The 25,467-nt window shown below is 45.3% G+C and overlaps 2 protein-coding genes across 2 annotated transcripts in view; one reads left to right on the plus strand and one right to left on the minus strand.

Annotated features, from left to right (window-relative positions):
- The first annotated feature begins 2,901 nt into the window (after positions 1–2,901).
- Positions 2,902–25,467, plus strand: part of LOC146201958 (nephrin-like) — a 141,389-nt gene continuing 118,823 nt past the window's right edge. Inside the window, exon 1 of the mRNA XM_084587877.1 lies at positions 2,902–3,178. Within this exon, the coding sequence (XP_084444003.1) occupies positions 3,004–3,178 (175 nt within the window). The 5' untranslated portion in view covers positions 2,902–3,003. The remainder of the gene's footprint in view (positions 3,179–25,467) is intronic.
- On the minus strand, positions 3,255–12,619 carry LOC146201959 (uncharacterized). The gene is made up of 2 exons (XM_084587498.1): positions 11,731–12,619; positions 3,255–3,346 (listed from the first exon to the last, which is right to left on the minus strand). Exons 1-2 carry the CDS (start codon positions 12,617–12,619, stop codon positions 3,255–3,257), a joined length of 981 nt encoding a protein of 326 aa, XP_084443624.1.

The following is a 25,467-nucleotide window of genomic DNA, read 5'->3' on the forward strand; positions in this document are numbered from 1 at the left end:
TCGGGAATGAAGCAGGGACCTTTAAATGTCAGTTTAAATGCCGGTTAAATGCTCTTAGCCCTTGCCAACGGATCGCAACAGCTCTCGACAATTTAATGGCAGCGGTCATCACGAAGGATTCATGCGAGACACCTCGTGAACTGTCTGCGTCTCATGGGTTGCGAAGACGACGTACAGGTTGACTCCGATCATTCATTGAGTGTATAATATGCCGAGAGGCAGCCGCAAAGAGACGAGACGAAGAGAGGCGGTTCGAGTAAAACGTGCCGCCGCTTTCGCTTTTGCTGGTTAGGTTTAGCATGGTGAAACATTTGCCTAATTTTCTCTCTTTATCAGCACTGCATTTATGGTATCTTGGTATTCCTGCCGTGTTGGGCCAGGCCCGAAGGAACAAGTGTATCACTCTTGAACGTCGTCCTACGATATGTCTTAACGCTGGACCCTATTTTGCCCCCCTTTTTTCTTTGTATGAGAGAGCACTTAACAAGGTTTGAGAGAGAGCATCAATTGGCGAGCCGAGCCAACGTTTCGACAAGGGGACTCTACACTTCCGACGAAGACAAGTCCCCTTGTCTTGTCGAAACGTTGGCTCGTATTGTGAATTGAGGCTCCCCTTCAGCCCCTGTTCAGTGCTCTCTTATACTGCGTAACCATCTTATTTCTCTCGCTCCGCCATTTTTCTTTGCAGTGAATTAGAAACGCGCTCACATTAACGCTATAGAGTCGAATTTCCAGCTCCAAGAAAAGCCCAGTGTCGGTGGAGCGATAAACCCTATTCGCTGCAAGGGTACATGACGTCACATCTCTCACAGCCCACTCCAAAAGTACATCGTAAGCTTTAAGGAAACAAGTTAATAGAGATATAAACAAAGCTGGTTAATTAATAAAAAAGTTGTGATCAATGTTAGGTCCCTTGCGTCGTAAACCGGGCGCGCCACCTCTTCTCAAGGTGTGCCCATGCGTGCAACAGCAATGACAGGGGATAATGCTGTTGCCTGTCACAACGAACGTCAGATGCGTGTGTGATGAATATGGAGGAGGTCCCATAGCGTTTGGCTAAGAGAGGGGATAAAAATTCTAGAGGGCATTTTGGACCACAAAAGTGCAATGAGGCGAAAGCCATTGTAGCGCGGTGGATCGTAGCCCTCCACTAAGACTCGTCTAATCTCCCTCTCTTCTTTCACTCCCACCTTCCTCCCTTCCTTTAAGGCGTGGTACATGTGTCCGCGGAGAACTGTGACAGATACTGCGCCGTTTCTATTCTGTAAATCAATTTGAAAATCCGCTGATGCCTGCTGTACTAACGCCTCCTAGACATCTGGGTCTGGTTGTGTTTGCTGTGTGGTGCGGTGTTCGAGGAAACGCCAAATGAAAGGCGCCGCACGGACGCCTGGATCGGATGCCCGGCTGGGTCAGCTTCGTCTATGCATGAGTAGTTTGGTGACGTCATTACCAGTCGTGATGGTACATGGAGAGCCCCTTGTCGAACACAACCAGCATTCTACTGAACGCATCAAAAATCACCGGCGTTCTATAATTCGTTTACAGGAAATTAAACGCGCAGTATATGTCACTCGCGGAACACCGCTATCCTCATGGAAGACAAGGGGAATTATAATGAACGTTTCACGATCCGGGGAGTGGCGCCGTTGGTAAAGCGCTCGGCTGGGGATCCAAGAGATGAAGGTTTCATTCCCGGTGGAGGCACGGTTTATTTATTTGCTTGTAACTATCTTTTTGAAAGTGTGTTACAGCCTCTGCCGACAGCCTCTGCCGACAGCTCCTGCTGACAACGATGAGGCATTAAATGATTTCGCCTTAAAGGGACAGAACACTGGCCAAAATATGTCATGAAATTATGGTGGAGATGAAAAGACCTTGCCTCATATAGTACAGATCGAGCACTACAATATTGTCACGTAGGGGTGACAAGGTCGACGACACAAATGAAGGGGTCGATAATTGCACTGAAGAAACTCTTTATTGGGCTGACTTGCGCCCGCAAAAGAACTAAGCAACTCGGCGGCGGCGATAGCAACAAACGTGCTCGTCGGTCGTCGGACAAAGAATGCTCGTCACACTCGGCAACGCTCAATTTAAAGGCTGCACAGAACAATCTAGATAACGTCGTAAGCAGCTACCAGCACGGGCTGGAACATTGTGGAAAGACACCCGAGTGGCCGTAACCTTCGAGACAGATCTCGGTGCATCTTGCGCTACAACAAAACTGATAAAGGTGTGACTCGCGACATCGAGCATTAACAAACAAAGATTACGGAACTGATACGTGGTCCAGACTCAGAGTGATAAGCCTGTATGCCGGCGGCTGTTAAAAAACAACAAATACTGTTTTGAAGGTTTCGCGGCAATATCAAAGAAAAGAGGCTTTAAAATTTTAATTCGCCATTGAAAATCGCATAAAAACAACTGAGGCGCTATCTAGTAGATAAACCCTATTACTTTCAGTGTAGTTCTCCTCGTGACTACATGTCAGCAAAATATCGCTGATTTTCGTAAGTGCACACAGTTCTTTTTTCTTGTAGGAGTTCTTGTCTTAATTCATTATATTGTGCGCTCTCTGCTCTGCGTCCTTAAATAAAAACCACCCATCCTTTCGCACTGCGAGAGGCATGCTTTCTGATCTTGCTGCTAGATGGTATCACAGTATTCGGAATTGCGTGAATGAAGCGATGATAGTACCCATAAAACTTTCGTCGACGAGATGTGCGTTATTGTGCCCTTAGCAGCCTTTAGTGTGAAACTGAAAAGGACGTTATTCTAAGCAAAAAATGTCGAATTGGGGCCTGGACAGTGAAATATATATTTGTTTTCAATACGTCTTTTTTGTCGACCACCAGTCGTCATCACCGTCGCTGCTCATAGTTTCCAGCATCGAATGCATAAAAACGGGCGCATGCACTGAAATATTTCCTTTCCGGGAAATAAGGAGACCACGCTGTCACGTCTTTCGCAGGTCATCCCAATCCGATCGTCACGTGGCACATGGGACAGTCGGTGATGCACCGTGCTGTGACGCAGCTCCAGGGCAACAAGACTCTGTCGTGGATCGAGGTGGAACGCCTGGAGCGGAGCCACTTCCACAAAGAAGTCACGTGCGCGGCCGTCAGTGGCACCGGCACCCAGCCCGTCAAGTCGTCAGTCACCGTAGACCTGCACCGTAAGCATGCACTTTGCTCCAGTGGAATTTTTTTCTTTACACGGTGATTGCTCCATCCCTCGGCATTTCGCGTACGTTACTTCGGAAGCTTCATTTCAAGGAAATGCAGGGCATTTACACTGGGGTGTTCCACGAGTCCGGGAACACAGCGCCCACTGCGAAGGAAGTCTGAAAAACGTACACGAAGCCAGCATACAGACACAATGTCAAATGCTGCACTGTGGCCTAATATGACTGGTAATATATCGTCGAGTCGCTTCTAAACCTGGCTTCTGCTGTAGTTATTTGTCTGCCCACACAGCCTCCCCTACATGAAACAGAGGAGTGCATGGGCGTTATAAAAACGAAAAGAAAATCTCTGAGCGCAATAATTTTGGCCGAAATCAATTCTTCTTTAGCGTTTCTGAGATACCCAGGTTGTTATCTCACAGCACTGTAACGCCTTGCTGCTTCATGTCACTCGTATTCCGTTACTTCTTTATCACAAGATTATTGCTGTTCTCTTCGAAACTTGCACTTTTGATTGGTCATATGCGAAGTAATTTACGCTTAAAACAGTGTGCGAAAAAGCAGGCATTTTATGGAAGATTTTCAAGCAACCCTAACTCTAAGTGGTAGGAGGGTAGACTGTCCTATTTGCACAATGCATTTCTGATTTATTTTCGCCTATTATCAGAACCTCAATGCACTTTCCTGGAGGAAATTATCTTCTTTAACGCTGCGAAGGAGAAACCGCCTGCCTGCTAAATTTACCCCCGTCGCTTTCTCCACCATGGTTCCCGCAGAAAAGCTGCCACTTAGCTTGTTGTACAGATTATGCCAAAGCGTTTCGTAGGCTCAGGGATATTAATTAGACTGCAGCCTCGCCTCACCCACGCACGCGCCGAAACGAAGGGCAGAGAACCATATGATGTTTGATAGGTCTGCCCGAGGGAACCATTAGTTACGCCTGAAAGGAAATTTTCATATCTGCTGCAAAGAATTTTGTCGAACGGTGAGCGGGCACAGTGAACTTTTTTTAACGCGCATATTTGCGTGGATGGCCAACTATGAAAAAGTGCTGGAAGGTAAAAAACAAAACACAAATACGGATATGAATATGAACTCAAAACAACGGGCAATCCATTTCATGCAGTGGTCATTCCCACAATGTTGCTTGGAAATTCAGAAGACCCTTATACCGCTTCTTGAAGAACATCAGAACCTCCCGGTGGGGTTCCTGCTTAACCGGCGAATAAAGTGAGAGTCAAGACAACTTTAGGTAAGAAAGGCGATGTTCATTGTCGCAGTCTTTTTGACTGTCGTGATGGAAGCGGGTTCTTAAGCTCATTTTTCGGCGACTGCCCCGTATTCACGTAGTGGGCTTAAAGAAACAGTTACGTAACTTTTCCCCGCAAGCCTATTTTCGAGCAGATCGAATACAACACAACGCCACATGAATAAAGCAGAACCCTCTTCCTTCCATATAAGCGCTCCCTTTTTGCCTCTTCTCTCAGCGCAATCTATTGCAGAGCTCTCCGTGATGCGATTACAAGACGATGACTGGAAAAGGAAAGCTACTTTCACCTTGCAGTATTAGCGGGAACGTTTCCTTCTCCCATTTGCGCCTCTTTTCGTTCGGTGGCCCACTCCGACACACACACACATATATTGAAAGCTAACAATGCGGCTGCAGAGGTCATTTCTCAGATCTCGGCACCCAATCGGTCAAAGCAATCTGCTGCGAGGGAGAAACTCGGAAAGCTGGAACTTCTACTTGGCCCAGAAAACCAAGAAGGGTCAAAGGAAAAGCAGCCCGGTCCCAATTCAGAGGAGCTCTTCTCGAGAGTGCGCCCGGCCGCGCAGATGAATGAGGTTTCCTCCGGGCGCGAGCTGAGTGACGTGACACGGTCGTGCGGGTTAGGTTTGATCGACGATGTGGTTGTGCGGTAACGACGGAAGTAAACAGGAAATCTTCGCCGGGCCCCCAAGCCGAGCACATTCCCCAGAAATAAAGTGACAGCCGAGAGCACAAGTTCGATGGACGATACTGAAGCATGGCTTGGGCTTGCCTTTGCTACCTCTCGCACCGAGCAGCGGCGTGCTTCCGTTTCATACGAGAACAGGCTTTATAATTTCTATTCCTTCGCCTCCCAAACATGCGGGCTCTCGTATAAAGCAACGGGACTGCATTTAATTCAACTATCCGAAGAAAATAGTCCTGTCTATTTTTTTAGGTCTTCGCATCTCCTTCCTAGGAAGGCAGCGGTTGCTAACACTGCTTACAAACGTGCATTACAATAGCCCTACCATTAACATTATTTCAAATGAAAGGAATTTGCTTACTAGACTGACAGCTAACTTGTGATGATGGCAGAGAGTGGCAGGAAGCGGCGTAAAAGCAAATATTTTAAACAACAGAATTTATTCCACAAAAAGCGTGACTTTAACGAATTAAAAATAAACCCGAGTTATTTCACTGGTTTTCAGTTTGTGGGAAATTTTTTTTTTATTTCCTTTTTCCCCCGTCCCATAACCTTTCTAGCCTCTTCCCATTCGTGACCCAGGAAATCGCCTGAACCCGGTCGGCGCCTTCCATCATCTCCAAAGACATCAACACACTACTATTCTTTGGCATTATTGCCATCAGCAAACTTTGTCACCTGTTCTTCGCCGCAAATATAGTTATGTTACGCCCTAGTCGTCCAAAATCTCCAGCGCCGGTGCATTTTTTAAAGCTTGGGAACGCTTACCAGCCAATCAGGTTAGAAAAAGGAGAGACCTCGTATAGATGGCGACACTAGATGCGAGGGATACTAAACACTGCTTTTTGATGAATCATTACAACTGGCTTGCAGTTGCGGTTGCGTGATTGATCTCTTTTCAAATGTATTTCGGCCCACTTGCGTTTATCTCTTGTCTACTTATTTTTAGGTCAGCTTGTTTTCATTTGTTTACTCTTAGACCCCACTTGCCTCAACACAGAGCCTGCGCAAGGCTGGTACACATGAAAATCAGCCCTTCAAACAGCATGCCAATAAAAATAAAAATCAATGGTGGTACAATGCACTTCGCCGGAACAACAAAATAAATCCTTTGAGAAGAGTAGACAAATATACAACTCTTATTATTATAAAAAATGGACGTGTCTGCTTTAAACTAACTTATAAAGATTCGTTAGTTAATAGGAGTTCTCTTCAAGTATATATATATTTACACCTTCCGCATTGGAACAAATGTTTGCGCACTACTTAAAACATGGCATGCTTGTGGCTTTTTCATTCCCCTGAATGGGAGCAGACAGCAGGTTTTCAATATCTGTTCCACACGATTATCACGTTTCTTTCAAGTGTAAAGCGCTACACATGTACGTACACCTTTGCTTTTCTTTGAGCCTCGGATTCTATCCCGTCGCTTTCAACTTAATACACGCTACCGTGTCAGGGAAGAAGGATTGACCGAAGCCGCAATCAAAATAATTTATATGAACTTTGCGGACACCGAAATGACACTTATTTTCATATGCAGCGGTTTTATAAACAAAGAGAAAGAAAGCTTTTTCCGATTGGATTGGAACCCAGGTTGGCGAGGAGCTGATTGAGCAGTTCATTGATGCCTTAGACCACTTAGCTACGATTGCGTTTATCTAATTCTGCATGGGTGCATATTTACGCACTGTATCTTAGTCAAACCGAAAGGGTCTGTGACGGCCTTCCTGTACGAAAGGTCTCTGAAAAGCGGTCTCGATCAATTCAAAGAAACACTAATAATTACTGGCATATAAAACGCGCTCTTCGTTGTAAATTTATCAACCAATTTCTGCATCTTTTTATTTCAAAGGGCACGTATGTTTCTTCTGTCGGTTCTTGAGATCGCAATGGAGAACTAACTCAACTCTGCAGTTCCATATATATATATATATATATATATATATATATATATATATATATATATATATATATATATATATATATATATATATATATATATATATATATATATATATATATATATATATATATATATATATATATATTGCCACCTAGCGTTGCCAGGGGGCGCATGACTGAGGTGCGAAAGGAGGACGAAGTTGAAAGGACGACGAAGATTCGCTTGCGCGTTTGCGTCTGTGCTGCTTGTTGCCGTTCTGTCTGGTCTACCCCCTGCTATCATTGGTATTAGTCACCGTGTAGGTGAGAGAGGTGTGGTTTCGTTTTAGCTCAGTGTTTCATCGATTCTTTCATCATTCTTCTGTTTTATTCAGTTTCTACACTCTAAAAAAAAAGACTAAAAGGGGTATGAGGTTCGTCCTTTTGGGGACTAACTGCAATGGGATAAACATTAAGTCTCCAAAGGATGAAATGTAGGAGGAGGAAAGGTTGCTCCTTGCAGATGCTCCCCAAGAGACCAACATGCTGGACGGCGGCATACTGGCACGCTCCACACTGGTGGTACTGGTCACCCGGAGAAAAAAAGAGACTTCAGATAAAAAGTAAAAGATAATAAGTAACGAAGCACCTCGCGTACATTAAAGTAAGATAACAAGAAGTAAAAAAATCAAATCTAGAAGAAAAAAAAACGACTGCTCTAGCGCGCTTCGAACTCGGTACCTCATTCTCACTAGCTTGATACGCTAACCACTCGGCCACGCCAGGGTTTTTTATTTTTTTTTGACATGGTATTTATTATACAGAAAGGGTTATGTACACAGACTTATTTACAATTCCTTCAGCCATTGCTGAGATGCACAACAGAAGACAACTTTTTAAAAGGCAGGCAAAAATAAGCACCGTGTCACCAGCGGAAACCAATCAGGTTGAAAGTCATTTTCATCATGTGTCCTTAAGTTGCAGCATCATTCTGCTAAAATGGAGTCTAGGTGGAACAACAGGTTCAGCGTTGCGATCCGACATGCGTGTCTTCCACAAGCTATGAAGTCCAATAAGGAAAAACATGTCATATGGTTCGTAATCAGATTGTGTAACAGCAAGATACCGCACACTGTACGAATTTAGAACAAAGTCTTTCTTTAGAGCTCTTTGCAGCACATCCCAAAAAAGAATTGCGTCTTTGCAATTAATTAAACTGCGCTCAATTGTTTCGGGCACATCACACAGGCGGCAGTTTACGGAAGATACAAAAATATTTTTTCTATGGAGCCATGTTTTAACAGGTAGAGCTCCGGTGTGTAATTTAAAGAAAAATGTTTTCGTGCAAGGAGAAATCTGCATTTTGCGCACCCTTTTTAACACATCATGACCCTTAAAGCCAAAGTATAAAGAACGATACAGTGGTGGCGGAAAAAGCATTGCTACCAAATCCTTGTATAGTATCTTGCGCGAAACAGAATATAAGTACTCATTCGAGAATCGTACTGTCAAAAAACTCACCGAAGCTAAACTTCCTGCATAAATCCTAGTAACTGCGGGCGATCAATAAAATCTGAAGAAACCACTAAGTCGGGAAGCACATTCATGAAATTAACTTGTAGGAATGCTCTAATAATCGGATGTGAACAATCACGAAAAAAGAAGAAACGGGCAACTAACTGCCTTACATACAGATGCACTAAGCCGAGCCCCCCTGCACAAACAGGTCTGAATAGGTTATCACGCCGAATCGGTTAAAAATTGGATGACCAAATAAACGTCGCAAATATTCGGTGAAAACGCTGGATGTAATGCCTAGCACAGTGGAGGACCTGAAGCACATAATAAAGTTTTGTCGCCAAAAAACTAGTTGCAGGCCTGAGCCCGACCGAATATTGAAAGCCGATAGGGGACAAATATATTAGCATAACGCTGGACTACTGGAACGCACTCTTTCCAGTAATTTGACCTTGACTTAAATGCATGCAGTGGAACGCCTAGATATTTAGGGGGCACACATGACCATTCAATTCCTGCATATAGGGGTGGTGTTGAGCCCCACGAACCAAACCAAAGGCCGGAACTCTTGGAGTGATTCATCTGAGCACCAGAAACAACGCCAAATTCTTCTATGCTGGATATAACTTTTTCTATGCTTGGTTTGTCAGTGCAGAAAAACGCAAGATCATCCGCATATGCAAGCACTTTAACCTCATTTCCAAGGAGAGGGAAGCCATGGATACTACTATTATGTAAAACACTCCGACAAAGTGGTTCCAAGTAAAGAGCAAAAAGCAGTGGAGACATCGGACAGCCTTGCTTCACAGAAGAGTTGATTGGTATGGGGCTTGATAGGTGGCCATTTACAATTAGGCGACTCGAACAATTTCTATAGCAAAGTTGCACCCCCTTCGGTACTACAGAACCAACGTTCGCTCGTTCCAGAAGAGAAAACAGGAAAGAATGACGAACTCGATCAAATGCTTTTGCGAGGTCGACCTGAAGTAAAGCAACCTGGTCATGAGAGCAGGAGCACAATTCGAGGACTGTGCGCGCAATATGTACATTACTTTGTATGGCTCGGCCCCTCAAGCCGCACGTCTGGTGAGGGCAAATGAGAACCGACATTGCGAACTGTAGGCGATTCGATAAAATTTTGGCGAAAATCTTGTAATCCACATTTGCCAGTGTGATTGGTCTATAGCGTTCCACTGAGCGCAATTTTTCTTCACCAGTACTCTTTGGAATCAGGACTGTGCGGAATTTTGTAAAAGTCTTGGGAAGGGCTTCTAGATCAAAACTTATCGCGAAGACATCTAGCAGGATAGGAGCAAGAACAGTTTTAAAAGCTTTGTAAAATTCAGAGGAAATGCCATCAGGACCAGGCGTTTTTGAGAGAGGTAATTGATCAATTGCCACTTCTACCTCTTGCTGCGTGAAAGAGCTACTAATTACAGAACAATCCTCTTCTGATAAAGGGGTCACCAGGGATGTGAAACGCGAGATGTTAGAATTTCTTACAGGAGGAGTGGCACTAAACAACATCGAGTAATAATCCACGAATGCGGACGTAACCTCATTCGTACTCGTAACCAATGTGCCATTACGCATAATTCCCGGAATGAGCTTTGCAGTCGCATAATGACGTTCATCAAGCAAAGCTTGCCGCGTCGGCCGTTCGCAGTGCAAAGCACGCTTGACACGAGATCGAATTAAGGCACCCCTGTATCATTCCGCATCGTGCCTTTGTAACTCACTTTTGACACTAGCAATTTCGTCCGTATATGATCCAGGGGATTCACATTCTAGCTCATACAGGTTACACAAGTTTTTGTTAAGTGTCTCCTCCTGATGTTTCCTGTAGAAAGATTTAATTGAGCCAAGTTCAATTTCTATCGCACGTACTTCCTGCTTGAACATTTCCCAAGCGGCGAACAATGGTAGATTTCTGGAGAAACATGATTGGAGCTGTGAGCGCACACGAATGATAAATTCTTGATCATTTACCAGCGATGAGTTTAACTTCCAAAGTTCCCACTGCGGCCTGAACTTTGAATGGTCATTGCCATCGAGCCGGGCTACTACCATGCTATGATCAGAAAACGAAACCGGTGTAGTTTCGCAAACAAGCCAGCGGGAAACTAATGTACAAGATGCATAGATCCGGTCTAGGCGAGCGTGAGAATGCCCCTGAATGTGGGTGAATGATCTAAAAGCACGGCAGGACCCCCCTGTATCAACCAGGCCCGCATCTTCTGTAACACGGAACAAAAGTTCCCCCCTCCTGTCACTGCGTGCGCCTGGACTAGAACGATCTATGGGGTTGCAAACACAGTTGAAGTCACCCATTAGCACAAGATGTCGGTCACAGTCAAGTAAGCTGGCTATGTGTTAAAAAAAAAAGAACTTATGCGCTGTGTCACAGTATTAAAAACATAAACAGTAATTATCCGCCATGGCTTCCTAAAGAGTAGAAGATCGCAACATATCAATCGACGCTCGGCGTCGATATTATAAGTTAGGCAAGTACAAGGCAGCGTCTTTCGCAGAAACAGAAAACAACCTGCCGACAAGCCCACAGCATGCGCAACAATGACATTAAAATCTGCCAAAAAGGGCTGTAGCGCCCTCTCGGTTTCCTCCTCTCTCTCTATCTTCGTCCTTGGACTGCCACAATATCTAGACACCTGCTGTGCAAAAGTCGGCGAAGTTGCATCTGTCTCTGGCGAGACCTAAGACCCCGTACATTGAGAGTTGCAAGCACTATCTCTTCAGAGACCGCCATGGTGACAGCACACAGTTTCGCCTACAATTCCATTTGTCTGTCGGAAGACGGTGAAGGCACCTCCGAACCACCGCCAGGCCTCCTCGACTGCGAATGCCGGCACTTCCCTTTGTGCTTTGACGCTCGACCGCGACGACGATGCTTGTTGCCAGCTTGATCGTCCTCCTCACTCGACTCGGAGGCACATGATGCACGGCGTTTCAAGACTACCTCGTCGGCAGCCGCGAGCCCGTCAGCCACAGGAACTTGGCCCTGGTCTGGACGTTGTTGCACAGCAACGGCCACAGGGGTCACAATATCCGCGGTGACATTCGCTGGGTGTCCGGGAACGATTGGTGGATCGTCTGCGGTTGGCTCCTTGTCCGAAGCTTGACACGACATCTCGTCCAAGGCCTGAGATGCTGAGTTGTTCTCATTACCCTCGGACGCATGAGCAGTATTTTGTTCCTCAGCATCCTGTGGAGTAGCACTTGAGGACTCGGCCACAACGCCGACAGGAAGGTCGCCAGACGCATCAATTATCTCAGACGCGTCCATGATGTGTTCCCGTAATGCTTCGTCAGGAGGCCGGACTCGGTGCCGAAGCTTGTCCGCGTATGTAACCACACACTCCTCTGCTGTGTGGCCGAAACGCCGGCATTTTTCGCAACGCGGCGTACGGCAGTGCCGATGAATGTGTCCTACACGGTTGCAGCGGAGACAGAGAGGTGGTCTGCCAGGCATCAAAATGAGGCTCTGCACTCCACACACAGTTAGCTGATATGGAACGTCACCAACGCTAACCCCTTCGGCAAGAGTCAAAGTCACATCTCGGCTGAGCGTCTTCATCTGTTCCATATCGGCAACTTTCCAGTTTTCCCTCGAAATCGAGGTTACTTTGCCATATGCTTGTAGAGCTTCACAAATAAAGGAGTCATCCAAGCGTTCAGGCAGCCAGAGAAGTTTCGCCTTTATCTCCTTCGGTTCCGTATCCACAACAACACAGCGACGGTTCTTAACCAATAAATCTCCACATGAGACTAGTTTTGCTTTAGAGTGCGCCGATTTACATGTAACCATCCAGACATGCGACATTTGAAATTGTCCGATAGAGCTTATTTCTTCCAAATCCACCACGTTCCGAAGGGCGTCTCTGAAGTCTTGGGCGCGGTAGGGTCGACCGGCGAGGTCAGCATGCAGAAAAACAGAATCGACGACAAGCTTACCAGTTGGGAAACGGGGAAGGACAACACGGTAATCATTACTTCTGGCATTAATCTGAGCAGTACCTCGTCCTGAGGCCGATTGGACCTTTGTAGCGGAGAGCATCGTGAAACGCTACCCGCGCCACTGAAGCAACTCGCGCCACTCCACGCCAGGGTTTTTTTTCAGCGTGGTATGTAATAAATACCACGCTGAAAAAAAAAAAAAAAAAAAAACGCCAGGTTTTTTTTTTCAGTGTGGTATTTATTACATGCCTTTAAATTAAGCATAGAGCTATATACATTATTTACAAAGTAATGAGCCTGTAGGCGAAAAGCACAATTGAAACATACAACACAACACAACACAACTAGAATACGACTTAGCATAACTTCACTAAAACGGTGGCAAGGAAAGACCACACATCAACAATGGCAGCCAGTCCGATTGATAGTCACTATCTTTGTACGTGTATCTAAGCTGGCGCACCATCTGGCTGAAATGAGTAGCGGGGGAGACGAGAGGCTCAGCATTCCGATCCAACATACGCGTTTTCCACAGGCTCTGCAGTCTAAAGGGGAAAATCATGTCAAAGGGTTCGTGGCCATGTCCGGTGGCCATCAAGTAACGCACACTGTGGGAATTTAAGATAGTCTTTCTTCAATGCTTTTTGCAGTACGTCCCAAAATAATTTTGCATCTTTGCAGGCAATAAAACAGTGTTCGATGGTTTCAGGTGTATCACATAGCCGACAATTAGGAGAAGAAACGAAAATATATTTTTTTTTTGTGAAGCCACACTTTAACAGGCAAAACTTCGGCATGAAGTTTAAAGAAAAACGTTTCAGTAGAAGGCGAAATCGGCGTTTTGCGGACCATTTTTAACACATCATGCACCATACAATTAGAATGGAGTGAACGATATAAGGGAGGCGGGAGCAACATAGATATCAATTCTTTGTATAAATGTTTCCCTGAAACAGAGAATAAGTACTCATAAGAGAGGCGAACTGCCAGAAAACGCACTGAATCGTAAACTTCTTTCATAAAACCAAATAATAAGGGCATATCGGTAAAATTGGAAGAGACCACTAAGTTTGGAAGAAGGTTCACAAGGTTAGTTGGCAGGGATGCTCTAGTAATTGGATGGGAGCTATTACGGAAAAAGAAGAAACGAGCAACTGTCTGACATAGAGATGTGTCAAGCCTAGTCCGCCAGCAGAAACAGGCCTGAATAAGTTATCGCGCCGTATAGGCTCAAACCTGGACGACCATATGAACGTCGCAAATGTTCGGTGAAAACTTTGGATGTAATTCCTTGCGCAGTGAAGTACCTGTAAAACATAATAAAGTTTTGTAGCCAGAAACATGTTACAGGCCTGTGCTCGGCCAAAAATTGATAGGCAGTGCAGAACAAAAGTCTGAGCATAGCTTTGGAGTGCCGTGACCAGTTCTTTCCAGTAACGCCCACTAAATAGAATGCATGAAGGGGAACTCCACGGGATTTAGGGGGAGCACGAGACCATTTAATTCCAGCATAATGAGTCGGCATTGCTCCCCATGAACCGAACCACAGACCCGAACTTTTAGACCTATTCATTTGAGCGCCAGTTACAATGCCAAACTGCTCAATGGTGGTTATAATTTTGTCAATGCTGGGTTTGTCAGTGCAGAAAAATGCCAAATCATCGGCGTACGCAAGCACTTTGACTTCAATACTGAAGGCAACATAACCACGAATATTGTGGTTTTGCAGTACACTCAAACAAAGTGGCTCTAGGTAGAGGGCAAAAAGTAGCGGTGACATAGGACAGCCTTGCTTCACTAATGATCGAACTGGCACAGGCTCTGAGAGGTGACCATTAGCAATCAAACGAGTGGAACAGTTGTAGTAACAAAGTTGCATCCTTTTATGTACAGTTCATCTAATATTTGCTCGCTCGAGAAGAGAAAACAGAAAAGAATCAAACAGAAACACAATCAAATGCCTTCGCAAGGTCAATCTGGAGTAGAGCAAGCTGCTCATAAGAGCCAGAGCAAGATTCGAGAATTGTACGTGAGATATATTTATTTTGTTTTGTATGCAGCGTCCCCTCAAGCCACATGTCTGATGAGGGCCAATGAGAACCGTCATCGCATATTGTAAGCGATTTGATAGTATATTCGCAAAAATTTTGTAGTCCACATTTGCCAACGTGATTGGCCTGTAGCCATCCACTGAGAGCAATTTTTCTTCATTTATACTCTTTGGAATTAGGACTGTGTGATTCCTAGTAAAGGACTGAGGAAGAACCCCCACTTCAAAACTTAAAGCAAAAATTTGCAGCTAGAAAGCGCTCAGCAAATGTCTAAAGGTTTTGTAAAACTCACATGATATGCCATCAGGGCCTGGTGTTTTAGAAAGGGGTAATTGGTCAATTGCTTGTTCTGTTTCTTCCAACGTGAAAGGGCCGTTGATAAGAGCACAGCCATCATCTGATAAAGGCGTTGTAAGAGCTATGAAGTTAGCTAGTAGGTCCGAATTAGCAGTAACAGAAGCGTCACTGAACAGTGTCGTGTAATAGTTCACGAACACAGAGATGATCTCACACGTTTTCGTTACTAGGGTGGCATTGGACATCATTCCCGGTATCAACTTGGCAGCAGCATGACGGTGCTCATTAAGTAGAGCTTGTCGCGTAGGGGTTTCAGAGTGCAAAGCACGATTTGTACGAGATCGAACTTGAGAACCCCTGTATCTTTCAGCATCCTGTTTTTGTAGGTCACACTTTACCCTAGAAATTTCATCTAAATATACTCCAGGTGCCTCACATTCCAATTCATAGAGGTTATACAAACTCTTATGCAATGTCCTCTCTTGACATTTCCTGTAAAATGACCTAAGAGACCCAATTTCAATAGCTATTGCTCACACCTCCTGTGTAAACAGCTCCCAAGCAGCAAATATCGGCATGGCATCTGTCAAACACAGTTGTAGTTGTGAGCGTATCCGAAAGAATAACTCCTGTTCATTTACGAGTGAAGAGCTTAGCTTCCAAAGGCCTAAATTTTGGAGTTCTCCCGAGCCGAGCAACCACCATACAATGATCTGAAAAAGAAACCGGTACAGTTTCACACAACAAATTACGGGAAACCAGCGTGGAAGAAACATAAATCCTGTCTGGGAGCGCGTGGGACCTCCCCTGGATTTGCGTGAATAGTGCAGTTGCATGACATGAGGCCCCTGTATCAATGAGTCCTGAGTCATCTATAACACGCGACAACACTTCACCACTTCTGTCTCTGTGTACACTAGGCCCAGCACGATCATTCAGATAACATGCACAATTAAAGTCTCCCATTAGCACAGCATTCTTATCACAGTCTAGGAAGTTAGCCATGCCTTCAAACATATCAACACGCTCAGCTGCGCTATTGGACGCATAAATATTGATGTCTCCATGGCTCCTTGTGGACCAAAAAATCACAGTTTATTAGCCGCTCTTTAGAGTCGGTATAGTAAGATAACGCAAAACAAGAGAGAGCCTTTCGCAAAAACAAGAAGCAACCAGCCGAAAAACCCACAGCATGCGTCACAATAACATTGTAATCAGAAAAAAGGTTCCTAGTGCCCTCTCTGTATACTGCTCACTCTCAATCTTTGTTTCCTGGACGGTGGCAAAATCAAGCCGCCTGCTGCTGAAAAGTCGGCGAAGTTGCAGCTACTTCTGATGAGACCTAAGGCCTCGCACATTCAGCGTTGCAAACACTAGCTCCTCAGGGGTCGCCATGGTGACCACACAAGTGCTGACTAGGCTTGCATTTGTCTCTCCGGAGACGGCGACGTCGCCTCCGGACCTCCACCACGACTGCGGGAACGCGAACGTTGGCACTTCCCCTCATGTTTCGACGTGCGTCGGCGGCGGCGATGCTTCACGCTTACCGGATCACCATCTTCACTTGAGTCAGATGCACAATGTGCCGGCGCTTATGAAGATGCTGTTTATCAGGAGGGACGGCCTCAGTTGCAGGTAGAGTGGCCTGACCTGCAAGCTCTTCCTCAGCCTTCAGCTCAGTGGCTGGAGTAACCGGAGCGACATCTTTGGCAGGATTAGCACAGGTGGCAGGCTCCCTGTCGTGTGCCGGATTCGGCTTCTCATATCGAGGCAGCGTCTCACGTTCTTCCACTTTCTCCTCGCTCTCCTTGGTCACTCTGAGGAACTGAGATGCTTGGAAATATTTTTTCATCTTGTGTCAGGATCGCGTTTATAAGGTTGGGACTTCATGTTTCGAAGTAAACAGGCCCATAGCTGCCGCTATAACAATTACAACTTCCTGACCATTGGAGCTTGCTGCCTGCCCTCACAACTTGCAACTAATGTTCTGGATGCCTATGCGCACTATTCTGTGCGGTGGAATTATTTTGACAATGTGGAGTTAGATATCGCTGGCAAATTTACCAGCGCCGGCTCTTCGGTGATGCTCTGCTACCGTGGGCATAATTTTTTCTGAACACGGAGCTGTAGCACAAACTTTCAAGGAAAAAAGTGCGACCAAGCTTTAATACCGGAAAGCTCAGCAGCGAGGACACTATTTTGCTGGTAACTAAATGTTATTTGTATGTAAACATTTCGGGAAGCCTTGCGATGACCGAGGGCTCGGCTGGTTTATATGCAGAGCAAGAAGCGCAGAAGCTTTAGAAACACGCAAAATAGTATGTATTACAACCGCTGTATATATATTTTTTTCTCTCATGGGTTAATCGCTCGGTAAACTACTCTCTTTCTGCGTTTATTTTTCTCTTTCTGCTTGTTATACTGGGCCGCGGTGCAGGCTACGCTCGCTGTGGTGTAGGCCTGCGATTGCCTGCGATTGAGCCCACATTGAACATTTTGGCAGTAATCCTTGTGTTAGAGTGCCCTCAAGATCAGTTGTGAAGTTTGTTGTACATGGTAGCCCACATTTTTCTGTGTCATGAGATTCAGAGGCGCGCGATCGTGGTCTCTCACAAAACTCTCGAAACGACCTATCGAAACATGGATACTCTAGAAAAAAAGGTACTGCCTTTGTTTTCTTAATGGTGCGCAGCGACTTCGTAGCAAAAAAGTGCTTGTTTGAAGCATATTTTTCATATGCGCATTATTTCTCCCCTCCCAGTTTCCGGACTTTTGACTATTTCCAAAGCGATACTGCGACCAATGCGACCCCAGAGTACATATACAGCACTTCTCCCAGTGCATCGCAGATACCAGTGACACACTTAGCGTCAAAAAGCTAATTCCAGCACGTAGTATGCAATTCCAGCAACATAGTATGCACATTTTGTCCACCGAGCCAGAAACATACATTCTCTGCACCTGAAACGTGAGACGATAGAGGCGGGAAGGGAGGCCAGTGACCAAGTGAGCAGTTTGTGTTCCCTTTCCTCCTCTTTTTAGTCTTTTTCTAGCCTGGACTAAAAATTAACTCTCCCAATTTGCAAACGGCACGCTTCTCACCGCAGTTGCTCCTCTCGCAGAGTAACAGCCCGATTTGAGGACCAAAGAGAGCGTTACTCCCCACTTCAGCCGTTTTTTTTTCTTAGAGTGTATACTCTCTGTACGCTGAAAATGAAGCAAATGAAATCAATGTGCCCTTCCGTCCTTCATACAGTCACTTAGCTGAGCTAGAGACAAATGCAACATGAAAATTGTAGTTTTTGCTGTGCTTGCAGTGGAAAAATCGCAGCACAAATAAGACGAAGGCACACCGAAGAGGCAAATTGGGCAATTCAAGTGGTGTAATAGGTGCTTCGTTTCTTCGCTGTGTCTTGCGATGTTTCTACGCCATAAATAGTAACCAACTGGCCCAACATCGTTATTCGTCCCTAGGCTGGCAGAATTTAAGGCAACAAGGAGAAACTATTTTTTTTTCACGTTAAATTTCTGTTCAAATAGAAGGCTGCATGCGAAAAGTTTGGTTTCTTTGTGCATCAATTTAAGCACCAAAAATGTTTCTGGAAGAATAAAAAAAAAAACTGTTTCTAGGATTCCAGTGACCGAACAAGTTTCGTGGACAGCATTCTGAGGCTAATTTTGTCCTCATAATTATCTGAAGCGATGTCAGTGTACGAGGTGTTCTCCCAGGCTGCAAACGTGAGACGTGAGTAGCCTTGGTGGCCATGCCTCGCTGCTGCAGAAATAGCCGCCTTCAGCGTTGCGCTTTCTTAAAAAAAGAAGACGAGATATATCTCACCAGCAGTGAGCCTTCGTCGGCATACGGTAAATGCAGTGTTTCATAGCGGTCTTTTACGAGGGAGAGGAATATAGAGTCCCAGGACCAAATCTAACAATATAGGATAAAGCGCTTATGGTGGGTGAATATGCGTTCGACTACATTTCTTTTGTGGTGGTGGTGTTCGCCATTGACAATCCACTATTGAGAACTTATCGACACACTTTCAGTGACGCGGGTAGCCTTCCTACGAATTTTACTGCTATGCTGATTTTCATTCTTGCTTTTCGTTAACTCATGAGGGAATTGTAACCTGTGTAGTTACAAGACTAACCAATTTCCTTTCATATCTGCCGCAACAGTGCAAAGCAACGAATGAAATCAATTTCTAAACAGCTTGCCCGACATCTTTGCTCTAAATCAAATTCATCTTGCAGTTTGTGCGCGCCAAATAGATTTCACGTTAAGCACAAGCATCGTCACCTTTGCGCAGTGCAAGAAAATATTTCGACGCAAAATGGGGAGCTGTAAGTGCCTTCACTCTGAAAAATAAATTACGCATTATTTCCTGTATAACTGAAAAATTCGACGTCCACTGCGACTGTCCCGCTGTTCATAAAAAGAGCTGCAAATGCGCACCGTTTAGGAATACAGGTTTTTGCTACAAACGGGCGAAGATTTTCACCAGAAAAAAAAATAAAAAAGAAGAAGAAGAAGACACTGTAGCAGCTTATAACGAAAAGGACCTTTTCGTCAAAATGCTGATGGTCAGCAGGTGTCCTGCCTTAATTTAACTCTATTCAGTCACACATGAACCAATACTCCAATTTAGTGCTGTTCAGCTGTGGAATGTGCTCCATCCGATTTATTCTTCGACATAAAGACTGCATACAGTGCGCCTTTTCTTGGATATGTGAGCGTAATTCTTCAAACAGTCCTGTCGTGCAATGTTCACGGACTGGAAAGGCCACTCTCATAAGAGAAGAGATAAAGCAGAAGTAATACTTGAGGCTTGAGAAATCAATTTCTTGTCTCGTGCGGGAAACTGTTATCCACAGTGTTTTCTGTGAACGGTTATTCCCCGCGTTTTGCTTTGAAAACCGATGATAAACAAAACGCGCGCCTTCTTTGTCGGCTCGTTTGGTGCGAATAAGCTTTTTTTTTTCTTGTTTCCCCCACTGGGCCGCCTTTTACGCAATTATTTTTTTTTTTCTTTTTTTCATAAAGGAGACAGAACTGGCTGGAGATGCCAGACAACATGGCCAATTTCCCGCCTCGTGTCACGGATACCAAAGCATAATATCTCTGGCGAAACTTGCGCCACAATCAGCGGTACAGTCCACTTCGCATTTTATCTATATATTCCTAATCGTCGTCGCTCCCGTATTTCGAGTTACGTACACCAGCGGACAAAAGATTTTAATTCGTCTCCAATTCACCCTTTCCTGCGCAGGCCGCGGCCACTATATCACCTAAAACTTCTACGTCTTTTGCTATTCTGCTATGCCCCCCCCCCCCCTTTTTTTATCTTTCTGCACAGATGCACGCACACGTGCAAGCAAGATTATTGAAATAGAAATAGAATAAAATAACATTAGGTATCGTATAGAACGCGCTGGAATTAATGCATTGACCATCCACCGCACTGACTCAATGTACGGCTTCGTCAGCTGAGTTAAGATATGTACTCATGTGTTTCCAGCCGTCTTTGAATTCATATTCGTTAACGTCGATGAAATACTTACCTAGAGCTCATAAGAACTTTAGACCAAGTTACTTAGATTATTGCTAAATCAGTAGAAACAATGGTAACAGACGCGCCAGCGCGACAGCCAGCCATTTATATTTGTATATAGGTATATGTAGTTAACACCTCATCCTCGAGGCGCTGCAGGTGAAGTTATATGATGTTAGCAAGATAGTGAGAGACCAGAAAGCGGGGCGTAATATGGTCCATAGGGTCGGATACGACTGAACGACTGAACTGACTGACTGAGTTAACACCTTTGGCTGTCCTGTAATTGCGAGATCATAACTCTTAAGGCATCGTCGCCGGCTTTCGCAGGACGCAAAAGCGCCTCACAATGCATCAGGTGAGATTTTATCGCGATGGCTAAGACAGAAGTAGCTGCTAAGGGCGCAGAAAGAGAAGCGGCGGTCAAAATCCTATTTCGCCGTCAGTAAATGTCCGAGGACATTTTTTGTTTGCCGAAAAGAATTGGTGCTCGGTGCGTCTGGTTTCCTTTCTGTCAGCTTTTCTTTTTCCTTTGGGCCGAGGCTTTAAGACCTGTATTTAAATATGCTTGCCACCACCCCACCCCTCTTCCACCCCTTGTCTGGAGTACTGCCCACATTGAGCAGCTCCATAGCATGCTCAGTACCCTCGACTTGCCTAAAGCTGCTCTCTTCACGCGCACTATGGAGCGAAAACTCCTGCGTTTTAAAAATTCTGATATATCGAGGGAAAAATACTCTACTGAAGGCACTGATTTGCCTTAAAAATTCTGCACACACTATCGCCGCATCTAAAATCCCTTGAAAATACACATTCGCTCCTCGCAGTAGAAATATGGTTGTTATTAAAATTAAATATATAATCATAGCTGTCCGCCCATGTTGCGCGTGAGGCCTTGCTTTGTCGTTTCCGGCGGGAAAGAGCGGGGCTAATGCCTGCCCTGACGATCGCACATGTCCCCCAACAAATGCTGCGACGTATCGTTAGAACGCATTTTTTTCCGCATGTTGGAATAAAAATATATATACAAAGGAAGGTACAACCACGCCACTGTTCTGATGACATTTTAAGGAGACATTCACTGTTGGATGGCATAAGCTCCGACAAAGTACAACGAAGTGCTAAGGAACGATATATTACGTCGTGTCTTTCATTCTTTCTTTTTGCTTCCATTTTTTCATTCAGTATTTTGACATAGAAATGACACCTTAAAAACAGGCTGTCCGAAGAAATTTGTGTAAAACACGACACATGTATGCTACGGGGACAGAACACCGAGCAAAAATATCGGCGCTGTGCGTATCGAGCATTTTTTTCTTCAGATATCGACAGCGTTTAAGGGTCAGCATGGTTCAGGTCAATAGCCGCCGAAATCGTCGGTAGATTTTAAACTATCACTGATTATCATGTTACTTGTAAGCGCATATGCCTGCTAGTTTCCAAAAACAAGGTATAGACAAGGTTGATCTAAAGCTCAGAAGCGTTGCGCGCTGGTCAGAATGGAGACTGCCTCGTTAGCTTTTGGAAGGACAGAGACGGTGTGCTTTCAGGAGTATCAGCTTTTGAGGTGCCTCAAAAATTTTGTTCACATTATTAAAATAATTCCGCAAAGGTTATAAAGCCAGCACAAAGACGCCAAGCTGCAAAGGAAGCCGAATGCTTTGCGTTCATCATTTTTTTTTTTTTGTCAACTGCTACTCATATATCTTTTAAACTAGTACCTTGTCCCTGTAGACGTAGAAAGGAGCGAAAACATGAGTAGTGACTCAGTTACGAAGTTCATTTGCGCATTAGTATATGAACCCAAGCTTCCACACAGCACTGCTCGGATGGCGCGGATTTTTTTTCTTTTCAATGATGTTCCGGAGCGTTTAAAAAAAAAAAAACAAAAAAAAACGAACTTTGCAACCGGCTTCACAATTCATTGCTTGCATCAGAAAAGCAGCAAAAAATAACAACAAAAGAGTGCCACGTGAATAGCGCAAGCTATTCGAACCCACTTTTTCGACGACGCATTTCGCTTTTCTATATGCACCTTACCTTCCTTCCTTCCTACACCCTCCAGCGCTCTGCGTGTAGCGGCAAGCAATACAGATTGTCAGCAATAGCGAGTGACGCCGGGACGCTGGCCGAGAATGGAAATGATTGCGCCGCGTTCCCTTCGAGGGTAAGAAAGGGTAAGGCCGTGCCTGAGCACAAAGCATCGTGGCCAGCGTGGGCTGGCAGCGCGCAACTTGAGGCCTAGCCCCGGAGCGGGTGGCATGCGTACACCACCGGAACAACACAGCAGGTGTTCTCCCTCCTCAGGCAACAGCAAGGAGCCGGTTCAATCGGTGCCAACGGGAGAGAAGGGCACGCCAGGACATCACAACATCACGCGCCCAACAGGAAAGGAAGGCACACACGGCGCTCGCGCGAAAAACAGGAAACTACGCAGAGACGTTCGACCGACCGACATCGTAGGGAGCAGTCGCGCTCGTTCAATATTGCAGCGGCGCGCCCTAAGCGCCGCGAGAGCTCTCAGCGGCGGAGGCATTCAGTAAACGGCGGCGACGACGTTTTCACGACAAAACTGATATCTTGCTGCTCACTCGACTACCCCCCACTATACCACCGGCGGAGCATGTAGCGGTTGTTTTCGTCTTTTTACTCTCTCTCCCTCTCTTCTTGAGTCCCCTCGCTTTAAGCAGGTGCGCCCGCCGCTGTAGTTTTCTTTTTTGACCATTGGTGGGCTAACAGCTATTTTGTTCGCCACATAGCATCCTTCGCCAGTTTCTGGGTAATGCGAGTTCGCCTTGTTTCGTTTTAGTCGCAGCGACGATATACTTTTTTTCTCCTGGTCGACTGCGAAATGGGAGCCCGAAAATTGTGAGCGGAGCTGTGTTTTTCTCCTCCCACCTCCTTCCTTTTTTTTCCCGCCGAGTCAGGCGTTAGTGCTTAAGTGCTGTCAGAAACGCACTGGCCGTTTAGACAGCGCTAGGCAGCCGGCTTTCGAGCTGGGTTAGGGTGTTTTCAAGGTAAACTGAAAGTGGAGCGGAAGTAGAGGCAGAAGAACAGATGCAGCTTATGGTTTTTATAAGCAGAGCATGCACCCTGCATCTAAAGAATCCTTAACTACGCACAGTTGACTCCCAACAACGGTATACGCCTTACCTAGTTAGCGCTAAGCGTCAGAGAGTAGCGCTTTACTGAATCCATTAATTAGCAAGTTTTATAATCATATAACATCCTATGACGCTTGAATACAACCAAGCGTCAAAAGTTGTCAGTTCCATGTGGAAGAGGCGGGAATGCTTTTGCTAGGGCGCTTCAAGAAAAGGAAGGCGAGGCACAAAACGGCAGCGTTCCATACATTGCACTTGCTCGTGAACCAACACAAATCATGCCTTAAGCATGGGCTGGCCGAATACTTTTCACGAAAACAAGTGACGTAGAAAGGGGATACAGGCCCCGTACACCGTAGTTGGCAGTACCCGAGCCATGCGTTCTCAGGCCTAATCCCAATAAGCATTTTTCTTAATTCCTGAGGAATTAAAGTACGGACACTTGTTTATTCAGAATGCAATATTCTATTCATTCTAGTAACGTCTCTGTGAATGCTGTGTGACTCGATAGATACGTATTTTTGCATGCTTCTTTATTAGTGATTTTCTAAGAAAGACGTATTTAGGAAGTCAGGGTTCCCTACCTTCATTTGCGCGCATAAATAAAGTGCGTTAGTTCCTTTCTTTCGAGTTAGTTTTCAGCAGATCTATAATATGAAGTGCCTTATAAATCAGTATTTATCGTGAACAGTTTGGAGTCTAGTCAAGTCTACGAATCCCATAAATACCTTTTGTAGCAAGAAAAACTGTTTTATGAAAAACACATAGTTTGAGAGAGAGAGAAAGAGAGAGAGAGAGAGAGAGAGAGAGAGTGTGTGGTGGAGGGGGGGCCATATATTGGACCGCTCACGCACACTAATTAAGCCCATATAGACGGCAGTTTCTGCTATAGGGCATGCAGAGGAGTTCCACATTGTTTCAGGCTATTGGTGCTGCACTTTTATATAGTTACGCATTTTTGACACTAATTTCATCGTATTTCTTTCATAGGTTTTAGGCGTAGTACTAGACAAATGAAAGTATATGTTCTTTACACCCGTTATAGGAGTAGCATGCAAAATAGACCCAGACCCGCCGTGGAGGCTCACTGCTAAAGGCGCTCCACTGCTGACACCGAGGGCGCGGATTCGATTCTGGCCGTGGGTGTGCGTTTCGATGGGGGCCGATTGAAAACTGCCCGTGTACTGTCCGATGTTCGTGCACGCCAGACCCCATCCCCCCTCCCCCCCCCCCCCCCCCCCCCCCGGGAGAAAGGGGAGGAAGGTCGAAATTAATGAAACTATGCGGATTACTCCATTGGGACGTCCCTCCAAGCACGTGTTGTTTTGAGAGGTTAAGCCTCACATACCATGGAAAATTTAATTCAGTTATTTTCAGTAAACCTTTCGCAACAGGAAACACGTTCGGAGGTGAGTGTTATGTAGATTGTACGTCTCTTTGCAACTGCAGGTTACGCTATGCTGGCAGCTGTTTACTCGGCAGCCGAGTACAGAGCCACATCTGTACGTGACAAACGCTTAGGTCCAAGAGTGAAGAGCAGGTTATGGAAGCGAATATATAGAGAGCTACTGCATCTTCTACGACCTCAAGTTGTCTCACTACGATGTAGTTAAGGTTGGGATCAGCACAGAGAAAAAAATATCCTTTACCCTATTCCATCCCGTAGATTTTCATGTATTGATGTGGGCCATGCGTGAGATGTTGAGATGGCAAAGGCCAAAGTTCAATGTATGTTCCAGCGGCATTGTCACTCGGCGTGTAGGCTCAGGGATAGGCAAAAAGCAATACCTTCCTGCTACTCAGCAAGTGATTGTTTATTCCGACCGCAGCCACATACTTCATATGTAGAAACCGCACTCAAATGCCCCCAGGTTCATGGCGCCTGTCAAAATTCGATTCTCGACGTATAGTGCTGCGGACTGGTATCCAAATTAGTCGCTAAAG

Source organism: Amblyomma maculatum, chromosome 1, assembly GCF_055883805.1.
Source record: "Amblyomma maculatum isolate TAMU_Amacu chromosome 1, ASM5588380v1, whole genome shotgun sequence".
Lineage (NCBI taxonomy): Eukaryota > Metazoa > Arthropoda > Arachnida > Ixodida > Ixodidae > Amblyomma > Amblyomma maculatum.

Bases quoted from the DNA above. Each gene is read 5' to 3' on its own strand.
- LOC146201959 (XM_084587498.1), bottom strand. From the start codon at position 12,619: ATGCTCTCCGCTACAAAGGTCCAATCGGCCTCAGGACGAGGTACTGCT. The intron at 3,347-11,730 runs GTAATGAGAACA...TACGTTTTTCAG, and splicing joins TACTGCTCATGCGTCCGAGG to ACTTCCTTCGCAGTGGGCGC.